Source organism: Stegodyphus dumicola, chromosome 6 (genome assembly GCF_044657685.1).
Source record: "Stegodyphus dumicola isolate Sdum_Otavi_A_Nest chromosome 6, ASM4465768v1".
Classification (NCBI taxonomy): domain Eukaryota; kingdom Metazoa; phylum Arthropoda; class Arachnida; order Araneae; family Eresidae; genus Stegodyphus; species Stegodyphus dumicola.
In genome coordinates, this window is record NC_140773.1 from 194,372,821 (window position 1) to 194,389,382 (window position 16,562).

Here is a 16,562-nt window from a genome sequence, read left to right on the forward strand (position 1 = left end):
ATCATCTACAAAATCTATTTTTAGCATATGGAAAGAAGTTTTTGGTAAATTTTTCCTCGTCAACATTTTTAGCGCATTTAACTTAAATCTGTAATCATCGCCAAGAGTAATGTCAACATAAAAGGTTACCATACTCCTTTATTATTCAATTACTAACATAAAAAAATTGGGTACTATTCGGTTTCGAGGACTGTAAAAAAATTGCAGCGAAAATGTATGCGCGAAAGCGCCAAATCTAGCAAACACGCCCATTTAACAGCGTGTCAAATCTCGCATATGTGCTGGTTTCAGATTGCGTAAGTTTATATACTAGTTCTATATTTCTTACGACACCATTGAAATATTAATTTAATTTTTAATTCCTTTTTTTGATATCCTATGTATTTAACAATTTGGGAATTGTCTATGATGAAAAGTCTTCGATAGAATTTTGGGTAAAGTGCAGAATCATTCACTGCTTGACGCGTTTTTAAGACTTGCACATACTCGGTATCCATGTATACATCGACTTATTTTCACTTAAAAAAAATCCTAGAATTGCACAAAAATGGCACTGCGCACACTCTTGACTTTATCTATGTACACATCGACCTATTTTCACTTAAAAATGTAAAAAAAAAATTGACAAAATTCCAATTATTTTTACCCTTGTAAAAAGCGGCAAAGAAATAAGCAGGCGATTCTGCACTTTACCAAAAATTTTTTCAAGGAAAAGGCATCATTCATTATAGAAAATTATGTTTGAACAACCAACGAGATGACGTTATGTTTTAGCGATAACTCAGTAGTGAAATATTATATGAAATTAACCTTTCATCTAAATTAAAACATCAATATTTAGATAGTTATTTACTATTATACTTCTTGCGTTAGGATTGCCGCAATTACTTTTGGCAGCACTGGCATCAACAATAGTTTGGCGATTTTTTACGGCCCTCGAAACCGAATAGTACCAAAAATTGTTTACATGAGTCATTACTCAAGTTGTCATGTTTTGATACACATGCAATGATGAAAGGAAAGCATAATAAATAATGATTCACCAGGTTGGCGTCAGATGAACGATGTATCTATGTGGAATATTTCAGTTTGAGATGCATGCCAAGCAAATACGCAGCAACGGAGCCAAATTACTGATCGTCCAAATTTATGCTAAAATGACTGTTTCTTCAATAACAAGATATTTTATTTCGTGTCGAAGTGAAATTAAGAATCGGGACTCTCCAGATGTTTTATTATGTGTGGAGGGGGAAATCAAATGCCCATGCGTTAAAGCCTACGAGAAAAATTTTATTAGTGGTTTTGAGGTACGTATTTTAGATCATTCCAGATAATGGACATCAAGATTTCAAACTTTGTACTGTACTATATTTAGTCAGAAACTAAAGTTCCAGGCATCAGATAATAATAAATATTAAATTAAAAAGAAAAAGGAACTATAAACTAAGTCATTAAAAATTGCCAATTATGACTGCACAGCAAAAGCAATAAAATAATTTCCAACATCAAATCTGCGTGCTTTCAAACAACCAAGCAGCCAAGGATTTGGTCCCAAAAACTTTTAAAGTTTACAAAAAGACTGTCAGCAAGACATATAATTCCAAAGTGACTTTCGCAATTTGTATCTTGAACCTTAAACTTCCAACATATATACTACTTTAATTGGCTGGATACATTTTAGGTACAACTCTAATATACGCCCTAATTTCACCAAATGTGGCGATATGTGTTCTGCGCTGGTTTTTGGCACGATTGCGTGTTCCATGGCAACCCTGTTGACGTTGAAAAACTTTCGCTGCAGCCCGTTGATTCGCCTCTGTGTCTGAGAAGATGGGAGGGAAAGATAAAATTTTAGTTACTAATTCAGAAGTCAAACAACAAAAATCAGCGTTAATTTGCAAAATTTTGCAAATTAACGCTGATTTTTGTTGTTTGACTTCTGAATTAGTATTTATTCGGCGTGTTATTGTGTCTTAAAATTTTAGTTGTTGAATTGAAGTTCATTCAAAAGGAAATATCATTGTGGCTATCCTGTTGAGGGGCAGTGGGTATTTGGAAGTGTGAAAAGAGGGTCTGGGAGATTATTTTTAATGGCAGTGCATGATAGAAGTAGGGATTTGCAATTTTATTTATTTGTGAACCGTAGTATAAATTTTCTGGATAGTGTGTCTGGCTGTCATGTAAATACGATAGTGAAGACGTGGCGGCATGTTAAAGGTGGTATGAAATTGATATTTCTGCTATTCGAAAACGCATTAATTCATGGTAAGTGCATTTTATTTTATCCTTGTTCTTATTTTGTAGAATGTTATGTTCATTGGTTCTTTAGTATGAATTTCTGTCGTTATTGTTGTTTTTTAAATTGTTTGAAATTTATTTTAGTTCATTTTGTTGCTTAGTGTCTAGACTGTGCAATTCGTAGATGTTTTTCAAAGTTGAAATAGAACGCTGTGTACATGGTATTATTTGAAATTTATTGTTGTTATGTTATTTTATTAAAGCGAGGAGTGCGTAGATCGTAGATTCCTTCCTTGCCTAAATTGTGCAATTCGTAGATTTTTTTTAAAGTTTAAACAGGATGCTGTGTACATGGTATTCTTTGAAATTTATTGTTGTTATGTTAATTTATTAAAGCGAGGTGTGCGTAGTTTGTAGATTCGTTCCTTGCCTATATGTGCCATTCGTAGATGTTTTTTTAAGTTAAAACATGTACCAGATTTTTAACTAAATTGTGTGTTCGAAACGTAGTTTTTGGAGACATTTTAGGCTAAAAGTTCGAAATGTAGACAAAAAATTTAGATAATAATATGGCAGCGTGAAGTTTATTGCCAAAAATATTTGGCGTCTTGAGGGCGCATATCAGAGTAGTTCCACATTTTAAGATGCACGTCTGCATTTAAAAATATCAAGACATAATTTTGAACTTGCACATAAGATGCGGGTGCTTAGAGGTTTAAATAAAAAATGTATCCTTTTAGCATGAATAAAAGACAATATTTTCTTCTTTAAAATATCTTTCTAAAAACTATATTAACTTCATATATTGATGCCTAGGTTAAAAAGTTTTAAAAACCAGTTCACTGCCTAAGGCAGTCATAAAATTAGCTACTAAGCTATAAAATTGCCTAAAGAAACATTACGTCAGTTTTAATAACTGGCTTACTGAACTGAAAATATTTTAAGCACTATTTCTGCTGAAAAAGGTGCAAACCAACAAACCACCAGCACCCACTTGGCCTAATATTTAAAAAAAAGTTTTCGTACTGGATTTTCAGGAAAAAATAATCTTATAATATTTAGAACCAAAACAAAATCTAGTGAACATGATATCCTTGTTCATCCCTTCCCTCCAATTTTCAATTCCATTTCATATATGATATATTTCAGTTTCTCTCGATAAGCCCACTCAGTTGCATGCCATTAGTGGCCTTGAAGGATTAGGCTAGTTATTTAACATCTTAGGTATTAAAATTTTCAAATTTTATCTAATATATAAAGCACTTTTAATGTTATATAACATATAAAGCACTTTTAATGTTATAATTAAAGTTGACTAAAGTTATAATTAAAGTTGACTTTAGATAAATTAAAAGCTGCTGAAGAATTTGATTTAATGCTGAAAATACAGGGTGTTTATAAAGTCCCGGACCCATTTTGATGTTTAATAACTGATAAAATAATGAAGATATAAACAAACTTATGGCATTTATTGATGGAATAACTTATATATTTTCCTTATCAGATTTGAATATCTTTACTTTTGTAAATATCGTCTGGGCGTGTGGTTAATTTCAGATAATTTCATTTTCCAATCAATTTCATTTTCAATTTCTAAATATCAGTACCTATCTAAATATCGTCTGTTTATTTAATTGTATTTTTCTCTTTTTTGTTTTTGGCAACTATTGCAATGTTATGTTTACTTTTGATGTGTTTGTTCTAGTACTTTTGTATGTGATGTTTTATTCCAGAGTTTATGCTAGAATTAAAACCGCAATAGCCTCTTTGGATGCCAACATGCTTGCCGATACTTGGAGTGAAATTGAATATCGACTTGATATTCTCTGTGCGACGAAGGGGGCACATGTGGAAGTTCATTGACAAGGGTCATGAAACGTTTTGAGTCCATCTAACCATTTATGTTATTAATTTTAATCTATCTTTATTATTTTATGAGTTATTAAACATCAAAATGGGTCCGGGACTTTATAAACATCCTGTAGATAAGCAAAATAAATAGACATCACAACACATTCATAAGAACTTTGCTTTAAGTTATTGCAATCCTTAGTAAGTCAAATTTGTTCTTAAAGAAAAAATATACTAACTGCTATTTATTAGCTTTCTCTTGTATTTCTGAGGAGAAGGAAGAAGAAGATTAAAATTTCACACCTTCTTTCTACAGAACAGCAAGCACTGGGATATTTTCAAATTTATTACACTGGTTATACTGCTGTGCATACTCAAAACATAGAAAAACTGAGGTTTGACAAACCGATGCAGTAAACAATACTGCATAGATCTGAATTTGAAGGAATTTATTTTGAGTTTAGTTCATGATCAGAACTGATCTTGCCTTGCATTTGTGTACATGCAAACTTCCAGACCCTTGATTCAATCGATGAGTACTATCAGCAACCATTGTTGATAACCTTTGCACAGTAGTATCTGAACAGTGCAGGTAGTGGTCTATTGTTTGGTAGTGGTATGACCAGCCTACTTCCATGCACCTCTACCCATGCGACCATATTTGAAATCATTCAGTTGTCTATAGTCTTCGATAATGTCCTAACAGTACTACAATGCTGACAATGAGAAAAGATAAACAGTCTACAGTTGTTACCTGTTTTATACAATGCTAGCTGTGCAGTAGAAATACACACTATGACCAAAGTTAATATTTATTGGCCTTAAAAGTTATTCCATTTGCTTACTTGGTATGAAGGAATTTGTATATAAAATTTCAAAATAATCAGACTATTGGTTAGAGTAGATTGAAGGGTGCCCCTTGTATTATCACAAAATTCTTGTTTCATTTATGGTAACCTGAGTACTTGAATGATATGGAAACCCTATTACGATACTATCGGCTGTGTGATTGCTGTAAATTATGAATGATGGAAAAAAGATTTGTAAGGGTTTGTTAGGAAGTACATTGCTTGTTTTGTGGATTAGACTGTAGACTGGCTGAATGTTGTAAGATTAATTTGAAGTTTCTGAACAATTTGGAATGAAAGGAGGGGGAAACATTAATTGACTGGTGTGTAAATGAAGGTTTACTTAGTAGCATTATAAGTGTCCTGTTTGTAGGAAGGAAATGCATATGGTTGAACGTCGGAGGATACTGGCCCTACAGAGGATATGTTCGACTCTTATTTTTGTGAATTTATGCGGCTACGCCAATATACGGATTCTAGTTCAGATAATTTAGGAAGTTTTTGGATGCTGTTAAGGAATTTTGTCTGTCACAGTTTGAAGGACTCAGAAATTTCTAAATAAGGTAAGTGGATATTTACTTTGTGTAGTGCTTAAGATGCACGAGATGAATTTCCTTTTTTGTGTTATCTTATTGTTCTATTTAAAATGTAGTTTATTGAGATTATGTATTTTTTATTTGGCTCTACAGTAGAATTGGATGCTCCTTTGACTTTTTAAGTGAAAATAGGTTGATGTGTACATGGAAAAAGGGAGTGTGCAATGCCAAGTTTGCGCAATTCTCCGATTTTTTTTAAGTGAAGATAGGTCAATGTGTACATGGATACCGAGTTTGTGAAATTCTTTGACTTGTTATTTTGGCTTTGTGTAGCGTTGATTATTTGCCCCTACACAAAGCCAAAATAACAAGTCAAAGTATTTCACAAACTCGGTATTCATGTACCACCAAAAATCGCCACGGGGCACCCATAAATATATTTTTGCCAAATTATTATTATTATTTTTTTTTTTTAAGAATGCATTTTATTTAAGCTAAAGAGTTTATACGGTACATTACGGCTGATTCCCCATTTACACAACAATCAGAGAATTGCACAAACTTAGCACTGTGCACATTAAACATTACATATATTATATGATACATCACTGCTGTTTTCTCCATGCACATAGCAATCTGTTTTCTCTGAAAAAAAAAAAAAAGTTGGACATTTGCACAAACTTAGCATCGTGCACAGCCTTGGCACCGCTCACAAGCAATGAACTATTATAAATTATTAAATAAGGTGTGTATTATACAGAAACTAAAATACTCAGATTTTCGAGAAATTTATTTATTCATCCAATGGAGGATAAGCCTTCTTTATGGCTTCTATGAATGAGGAAAACTGTTCTTAAGGATCATTTTTATGCATCTTGTACCACAATTACTCAGCAAAATAAGGATTAAATTCATTACCCTTGCGAGTTCCATGCATGTATTTTTTTATAGATCTTCACGAACCCTCAGTCAACATGTTCGTCATCATTAAAATCTGAATTATACTTAACTTACTCTTCACAAAACTGCTACCCTTCCTCACAGATCCCACATAGTGCTAATTTGCGATGAATCCCACTTTAGTCTTAGAGCAGATGATCAATGGATCTGTTTGTGGAAGGGCCAGCAGTGCCAAATAGCCTGTTTTACAGGGGCACACAGCCATAATCCCTGGCGTGGCATGCTATCTTTTATAACAAATCAACCTTTGTCATTCTACACATAATACATATAACATTGATATCCTGTGATCATTTGCACTGCCCTTCATGCCATACTATCCTGAAAGCATTTGCTAACAGGATAATGCCAGATCCCATATGTATTTCCCAATTGTCTGCGAGCTATTGATATTCTTCTTTAGTCAGCAAGGTCATTAGAACTTTCGCCAATCGAACATGTATGGAATTTTATAGGCCGCCAGATCAGGCGTTCCAAACTGTAGCAGATCTGGAGTACGAGTTCAGGTATGACTGGGAGAATGCATCATAGGATCAGAATAGGAATTCTTATCACTCCTTTCCTCAAAGTTTACAAGCATGCACTACCTCCAGGGGAACGGTCACCGATTGCTGATTTGAACTCTCAATATGCAAATGCTAGCCATTGATGGGTCCAATGGTTTTGGATTTTTAACCATTTCATTAGTTGAAGCTCCAACAAAAGTAATACACTAATATTAAATCTGTTTATCAATAATAAGGTTGAAAAGATAAACAACCAATAAAGGTTGTTGGTGCAACGATTAAGATAGCATGACTGACCTGTAGGTTAAGCAGGTGGAATAATAATAAATAAATAACCATTTTATTACCTGTGTACGAGCTTTATGTATACGTAGTTTCAATAAAATCAATCACTTTCTTCGTGTGCAAATTTTTTTTTTTTTTTTTTTTTTTTTGCAAGAAGAGATTCATCATATACATATAATGTTGAATGTATCGTATAATCCTTATTTAATAATTAAATTTATACTTGATAAACTGTTTTCTTTTAATAAGTAATAAACCATGGTAAAAATTTACAAGTGGATGCCCCTTGTGTTTTGGGGGATTCTTTTTTGGCACCAAGATCGGCACCAGGAAAGGACAATTCCAAGATGGCCGCTACACAAAACCAAAATAAGAAGTCAAAGAATTGCACAAATTCTGTGTCCATGTACACATCAATCTATTTCACTTAAAAAAAATCAGAGAATTGCACAAACTAGGCATTGTGCACTGCCTTGTCTTTATACATGTACACGTCGACTTATTTTTCACTTAAAAAAACATCAGAGAATTGCACAAACTTGGCATTGCGCACTCCCTCAACTTTGTCCATGTACACATCGATATATTTTTACTTAAAAAGTTAAAGGAATACCCAATTCTAAGTAATTATCAAAATGTTTGAAATGTTGAAATATTACTTGTTATATTACATACGTTTTCTTGTGTCTGATTAATTTAATGACAATGTAACCATAGTTTAATAATTAAGTATTGTCAGATGTCTTATGGGAAGACAAAAGACTCAACTATTCAGGTTATCATAAATGAAACAACTTGGCAATATATGAAACTGTGATAATATGAGAAGTACCCTTCAGTCTACTCTAACTACTTTTACCAAACAGCTTTCCTTTTTCCTGCACAAAGAATAGAATACTGTTAATGAAAAACACATAAATATAATTTATTTTACATCTACGTTAAACCTTTCAGGACGGGCGTCCCATATACGCATCCCCTAAGAACATCTCTTACAGCCGGGCGTCCCATCTACGCATCAGTAAAGATCGCATTCAGAGGACGGGTGACGCGTATACGCATTTTAAGGTGGAACGTTTTTCTGAAGGCCACTAGATGGCATCCTGTGTCCATTACTTTTCAAATGAACACAGTTTTAGGTTCCTGACCTTGAGTTTGATATATTCTGCTTCACTTTGGTATTTTACTCATCAGCTGTTCAAGGATTGGGGGGGGAGGGTGGAGGGAAAGCGTAAACAGAGGTGGACTCTTTAAATCACTGCATGCTAATGAAAACATTCTCGTATCTGATTTATATCCAATTCCTTTTTTTATTCTATTTTTTTCCTCTACTACGTACAGTCTTCTAGGAAGATCTGTGCAGAGTTTTTTTACGTTTTGCATTGCCTTCAGATATATTTCAGTTCCTTCATTTTTTATTTAGGAAAGCCTCACTTCCAGTCTATCATGGCGGGAAGGCGCTATTTATCAGAGGAAGAATACCCTAGTACGGTTAGTGAACCATTTACTAATACAAATGAGAGTACTGATTCATTTTCTAAAGAGTTAAAAAGTGATACTTTTTCTAAGAGTTACAAAGTGATACTTCTCTGTGCTTCGAGATTTACCACACTCGTTTTCATTTTAAATTTTGTTACTTCTTACTGTAAATAGTCTTTATTGTGTTCTTTTTATTAATTTTAAACTTTATTGATGGATTTTATCAATTAAAACTTTGGAATAATTTAAATAGCGCTTCCAAAAATTATTTTAGAAGATAAGCAATTTTTTAAGTATATTTTCATGTAAAATAAAGAAAAAAAATGTTTTAAGGGCTAATTTTAACATATATAAGAGCTCAAGTAATAATCTAAAATGATACCAAAAATTACGATGCTAGAAGCCAAACTTTTGTTTTTCTGATTTTTGTTATAAAATTAGGCTTAGCAATGCAAAACCTCCGTCCTGTATGGTGACTGCCTTCGATTCTCTTCCGTCCCGCACGAGCGTCTTAAACAAAGGTGCACCGTCGCGAAAAGGTTAAAGGAAAACATAGTTAACTTAGCTTACATGTATTAAATTTTAAAATGACCTTTCTCATAAAATACTTTAACCTATCTAAGCTTAACTGCATGAACCATTTTAATGGGTCATTCCCCCCCCTTGTGAAACGTCTTTAAATTTCCAGGTTCATCTTATAGGTGAAGCTGTCTAATATTTTAACCAATTTACTTAACGTTTCATACTGTTAAAAGTATAAACAGCAACTGATATCAAATCCCAATTAATAAAATTAACACTAACATTACTTTTAAACCTCTCCGAAAGCAATGAATATTGTTTAAATTATCGATGATGAAAATAATAAATTTTATCCTTTACATGTATTGTAGAAAACACAAAAGTAGATTAATTACTCAAATATAACGACTCCACGATTATATATATTCTATTTATTCATGCTAAAACTTGGTTATAACTAAGAGAAATTTGGTAGCTGAAATCTGAACTAGAATAGTGAATGATTAGAATGCACAGTGTCATTAACTATCTTAAATGAAAAACTTGGCTATTTTTCAACACTCAAATGAAAACAATCACATATCATGAATCCAATATGTAATGTGAAAAACACATCATTTTTCTAGAAAAATTAATTTTATTAATATGATCTTCCAGTTCTAAGAATGAATGATAAGACATAAAAAATATAGACTCTTCTACACGAAATTAATCTTTCTTAATTCTTTTTTTTTCCCTATGGGCCTTGCTCATAGCAAAATAAGAATCATAAGCATGAAATTCGCTGATAATTACATACGTTCTCACTAAAAAATTATGCAACAATCTAAATAAAAAATATGTCTTGGAATTAATCATAAGAAAAACACTATAAGACAGTAAAAATCTACACGTTTCTAAGTAATAGTACTGGCATCAACTAAAGTTTATATACAGCAAACACCTGCATAAAATACTTTATTGCAAAACACGGATATAATTTTATGAATCAGTACTTTATAAGAGGTAGGGCCTCACCTTATTCAATATTCATCACGGCAAAGTATAAATTTAACAGTTTTAACTTAATGATGAGGAATATTTTCCGTAACTATAATTGAAGGGAAAAAAAGGTACGATTTTTTAACCCCATATGATACATTTTTTCAATATAAACTACTTTTTCTGATCATGAAGTACATGATTTTTAATACTTCAACATCTCTTGACAAAAAAGATCGTTTCAGTTCATTGGTAAACATACTTAACCCAAATAGTTAAAAAATGTGAACATTTAAATTAATATTGGCTTAAGGGAAGAACTTACCCATCTCCAACTACCACACACTTTATAGCTTGCATTATCCTCAGTCCAAAATAAAAATTAACTAATAGTACAGGGAATGTCACAAATATATTAATAAAAAGATTTTTGCGATAAAGGAGCCTTAAAATACACTGTCAATCCTTACTCCACCTCTACAACCACTCTGGAGGGGAAGCAAGATGGCGTTATTTATTTTATCCCCCCCCTCTCCTTTTATTCTTAAATTACTATGAAATTATTTTAGAAACTTGAAAGAATAGGATTTTATGGCAGATAATATCAAGTACATAATTTTAAAGGGCCATTATAAGAAAGACAAAAAAGTGTCCAGGAATGATAAATTTTGTGAATGTTACAAAATTAGTTTAATTTATTACATAAATATTAAGAATTTAACTATGTCGTTCTATAATAGTTTCATTTCATTTTGAATAATTTAAAGGAAAAAATATTTGAAATGTTGAAATATTACTTGTCATATTACATACGTTTTCTTGTGTCTGATTAATTCAACGACACTGTAACCATAGTTTAATAATTAAGTGTTGTCAGATGTCTTAGGGGAAGAAAGACTCAGCAGTTGCAAAATGCAGAATTGCAAAATCTCTAAGACTGCTGTAGGTGTAAACAAATTTTTTAATAACATAGAAAAATGTGGTTTTCTGCCTGGCTGCTATGCGGTGTTAGAAATGGCGTAGCATTTAATGCTTAACGTAATGTGCTGAATTCCGTTTCAGTTATGACTACTATCTGGCAGCAAGTATTAGCATTGGATGCACGATATAACACCTATCGAGCACCTAATAACCCTCATTTCCGTGAGTTTTTAATAAAATCATAAGCATTTTTTAAGCTGTTTCAGTGTTTGAAATGAATTTTGTGTTGCTGTCATTTGCGTTGTAAATTGTTGAAGGACATATTTAATTAATTTGCCGCAGTTACTTGCGAAAGCATAGAAATGATCCTCCGACAAATAAACAAATCTGCATTTTAAGTGTCTATTAAAACAACAATGGTTCATCTTTGGTTAAATTTCGTTTGAAGTTAACCATGTCTTGTATACTAAAACTCGTCGGAAGCTAAATAGATATTATACTAACATCGTAAAGCTACTTTAGGCGCTATATTTGGCTTTGTGGAACTGATGATAAGTTGCAATTTGTGAATTGAAATGATTGAAAAGTAACAATTAAAGTATAATACTAAGAACTGCTATTTTTGGAACAGACTAACTTAAAAATATTAAATCAAATCTTGATCAACCCAATAAATTTAATGGCAGACTGGCTGGCTATGAATACAAACAGAATTTTATTTTATTTTATTTAGTGCAAATATGTTCAATTAAGGTATTAATGATTTTTAATAAGTGATGTAAATATCCGCATTTTTTGTGGCTTAATTTGCTAAAGTAAAAGGCATTACATCAAAAGATTTTTTTTCTAAAGTTATATCTTGCATTATATCATGGACGTTACTAATGAATGTTGAGATTTAATGAATGTTGAGATTTGCTTATGTGCAGCTGAAAATTTTTCGTATCTGAATAGTACATGCAATTTTTATGTGTTAATGTAATATTTATCAGCATTAGTACTGACATTAGATAATCATTTCAAAAATTGTTTAAAATTATCTGAACTAGAATCTGTATACTGTCGTCGCCACATAAATTCACAAAAGTAAAAATCAAAAATATCCTTTGTCCTGCCAGTGGCATTTCTCTCAAAAATTCTATTTTATTTTATTCCACACCACATACCTTCCATAGTGTTGATATGAGCTTCGGTTTCCAAATCCTTAAATCTCGCTGTGTAATTTACCGAGAGGTCAACAAAGCCATTTAATTCTTCATTTACACTCCAGTCAATCAGTGTTATCTTTCCGATTCATTCAAAATAGGGCAGAAACTTCAGTTTAATTGTACCACCAGCAGGCATTTTACACTGTAAAGTAAAAAATAAGCCATGAGAAATATTTTTCCCAGAGCAAAATCATGCATTACAACCAATCACATCATAATAAGGTTCCCAAACCATTAACATAAACTACTCATGTTACCATAAATAAAACAACAGCTTGGCGATAATCCAAGGGGTTACCCTAAAATATAGACTACCCTGTAAGTTATATGTAGCTTCTGAGTGCTGTAAACAATTGATCATTTGAGTTGATATCTGGTTGCTGAATAAGTGGTTCAGTGCCATATGTTGTAATCTTAAAAAATGCATCTTGTGCAGCATCTTTTTCTATGAATGGATACTGGCATAACATATTTCAACAGTATAGGTGGAAGAAATTAAAATTCGTGACTTGATTTCCTTATTCAAGGAGATTTAAAACTTTCAAAGCAAAAATTTATACTACATAATATATTATTATGTAATTTATACTGTATAATATATTAGCCTTTTTATTTAGCAAAAATCTAATTTGAGCTTTCTTCCCATTGGGGGAAGGGGGAGGAAAACGGCAATTTATTTTCATCTGATGAGCGCCCTAGCTTTTGGTGTAATTGTTGTGAAACATGATTGTTGAGGCTGTTTCTTGTTTATGATGGTATGATACAGTTATTTACTGATATATGAAAAAAGCGTGGAGACCAGATCCTGCATAGTCATGTTGTGTTACCACAATGGTGGTTCATATGTGAGGAAATTAGATCTTTTAATTTATGTTCCCCACTACAGGGTAAATACCAGTGTTCAAACTGCAGCCATTTCACATAGTATACAGTTTTAAGTTATCTTTGAAATTATATGTATATTGCTTAGCAAAGTGAGTACTAATTTAATTTTAATACTACAAGATGGTGCATACGGTAACTTCCAAATTTAGATAGTAACACAAAGAAAGTGAGTGCTTGTAATAAGTTTGTGTAGTTATGAAATAAGGGGTTATGCATTGGTATTTATTTTACTATATAATTAGGATAATGCAAACAGCAATATACTTTGAAAATAATATCCTTCTTTTGTTTTGATGGTTTAAAGTGGTGTGGAAAGGTTTGCTTAATGTTTCTCAACATTTTCCATGGAATAACTTGTACTTCAGACCTGATAGTTGTTAATTCATCAATTATCCACTGATAATTTGCAAAGCCTCTGTTCTTTAGGTAATGCCAGAGGAAGTAGTCCAGAGCTGTCAAATGGAAAATCAGATAGCGAAGTCAAATTGCCTAAGCAAGTTATCAAAGGATTTGGAAATGTCTGTTTAAGTAAAATCATGTGTTCACTCTTACACCATTTTATTGAAACCAAATTGTACCGACTAACTGACAATTCCGGCAATCTTCATTGCTTTGCTACAAAACCTGCTGAGTGTCTGTGAAGAATTTGTTTAGCGGAGATATTTGTCACTGAAATTCACAACTGCACCAGCCAGCAGTCCATAGCATACCAATTGCTGATTCTTAGGAATCCATAGATGTAGATATATCATAAATGTGCACACATGCATTCTGTGGAGCTCCAGGCTCACACTGGTAAAAACAGTGCGCACCATCCTGCATATCTAATCAATAAAATTTTTATATTTTAATAATTTTTAAAATAATTTTTTATAAACATTTGTAATATTATAATTAATAAAACATTCTGTGGAGCTCCAGGCTCACACTGGTAAAAACAGTGCGCACCATCCTGCATATCTAATCAATAAAATTTTTATATTTTAATAATTTTTAAAATAATTATTTATAAACATTTGTAATATTATAATTAATAAAACATATTTCTTATATTATTTATTATCTGCTTTTGTACAAAAATAAGAACAGTTTCATGTTGCATTTATTTCTTTATAGGCACTTTATATATTAGGCGTCGAAGTCAGCTGCTGAGGGAAAATGCAAAACAAGAAGTAATGCTTTTGTAACCTTTGTTAATTATTGTTTATTAATTTTTTTATAACAGTGTCTCTTTAATATGTATTTATTTAAAAATACCTTTCCGATTTGCAGCAGCATAATCCAGTTGCCAGGAAACAGTATTTACGATTACGTAATCAGTTACTTGCTCAACGTTATGGAGTTTCCCTTGATCAGGCGTAAGTTGCATTTTTTTATTACAAATAATTTTGATAAAATGTTAAATGTGTTATGCAATTTTGTATTGGAATTGCATTTACCTAAAAATGAGGGAACTACTCTAAAATGCGCCCTCAAGTCGCCAAATTTCTCGCCAAACATTTTTGGCAAGAAACTTCACGCTGCCATATTGCTATCTAAATTTTTTTTCTATATTTCGAAATTTAAGCCTAAAATGTCTCCAAAAACGCGGTTTTCGCACATGCAAAAACTACGTTTTGAACACACGATTTAAGCTAAAAATCTGAAAGAAAAACAAAAAATTTAGATAGCAAAAACGTAAAGTTTCTAACCAAAAATATTTGACAAGAATCCATGTACACAACATGTTTTAACTTGAAAAAAAGTCTACGAATGGCACAATGTAGGCAACGAACGAATTTACAAACTACGCACACCTCGCTTTAATAAATTAACATAACAACAATAAATTTCAAAGAATACCATGTACACAGCATCCTGTTTAAACTTTAAAAAAAATCTACGAATTGCACAATTTAGGCAAGGAAGGAATCTACGATCTACGCACTCCTCGCTTTAATAAAATAACATAACAACAATAAATTTCAAATAATACCATGTACACAGCGTTCTATTTCAACTTTGAAAAACATCTACGAATTGCACAGTCTAGACACTAAGCAACAAAATGAACTAAAATAAATTTCAAACAATTTAAAAAACAACAATAACGACAGAAATTCATACTAAAGAACCAATGAACATAACATTCTACAAAATAAGAACAAGGATAAAATAAAATGCACTTACCATGAATTAATGCGTTTTCGAATAGCAGAAATATCAATTTCATACCGCCTTTAACATGCCGCCACGTCTTCACTATCGTATTTACATGACAGCCAGACACACTATCCAGAAAATTTATACTACGGTTCACAAATAAATAAAATTGCAAATCCCTACTTCTATCATGCACTGCCATTAAAAATAATCTCCCAGACCCTCTTTCCACACCTCCAAATACCCACTACCCCTCAACAGGATGGCCACAATGATATTTCGTTTTGCCGAACTTCAATTCAACAACTTCTTTATCTTTCCCTCCCATCTTCTCAGACACAGACGTGAATCAACGAGCTCTAAAGCTTGTTCAACGTCAACAGGGTTGCCATAGAACACGCAATCGCGCCAAAAACCAGCGCAGAACACATATCGCCACATTTGGTGAAATTAGGGCGTATATCAGAGTTGTACCAAAATGAGTTTCTTTTAAATTTATGCATTAGTTATAAATTAAAACCATTTTATGAAGTAAACTTTAATCAGAGTATGTAAATAATATGAAATTTGCATGTGTAGTACTTATGCATTACATTTAATAATTTAACATGCAGTTTCTTCTTGCATGGAATTTTCAAAATTAACTAAATACATTTAAAAATTAATTTGTATTATTTTTTGTCAGTATCTTAAAATAGAGAGTTGCATATATTTTTCTGTCATACATTTTTTATATAATAATTATATATTAATAGTTCTGAAATATGTATTCATTATAAAAATTTTGAACAGCATATTACTTCATTAATATGACCATAACACAACATTATATCCCCCTTTCCAAATAAAGATACTTTTATCTTTTTCTTCCTGTCAGATTTTATAATCATTAGCTATATATTAATGCAACTATTAAATTTTCAGGACTTATCATCTGCATTGGCCTTGGCAAGAATTTTGATTTGGCATGCTTTAGCAATGGTGAAAAACAAAATATTACTGATTTGTGCTTGTACTAGAAACAAACATAATTGTACTTTGTCAGCATAGTAGTTTTCATTGCAAAATACTCATTTGTATTATGGTAAATATATATTTCAGTGCTCCCTTTGCAAAAATTTGTGATTGGCCAGCAAGGCACAATTTTAAGATGGCCGCTAGACAAAACCGAAATAGCAAGTCAAAGAATTGCACAAAATC

General features: G+C 32.0%; 2 protein-coding genes across 2 annotated transcripts in view; one reads left to right on the plus strand and one right to left on the minus strand.

Moving 5' to 3' along the window:
- Positions 1-10,723, minus strand: part of LOC118191064 (ras-related C3 botulinum toxin substrate 1) — a 74,833-nt gene extending 64,110 nt beyond the window's left edge. The window contains exon 1 of the mRNA XM_035361859.2: positions 10,532-10,723. Coding sequence (XP_035217750.1) covers positions 10,532-10,566 — 35 coding nt within the window. The 5' untranslated portion in view covers positions 10,567-10,723. The remainder of the gene's footprint in view (positions 1-10,531) is intronic.
- A 375-nt stretch (positions 10,724-11,098) lies between these two features.
- LOC118191063 (WD repeat-containing protein 13-like) overlaps positions 11,099-16,562 on the plus strand; it is a 39,428-nt gene continuing 33,964 nt past the window's right edge. The window contains exons 1-3 of the mRNA XM_085819307.1: positions 11,099-11,349; positions 14,337-14,392; positions 14,493-14,578. Of these exons, the coding sequence (XP_085675433.1) occupies positions 11,271-11,349; positions 14,337-14,392; positions 14,493-14,578 (221 nt within the window). The 5' untranslated portion in view covers positions 11,099-11,270. The remainder of the gene's footprint in view (positions 11,350-14,336; positions 14,393-14,492; positions 14,579-16,562) is intronic.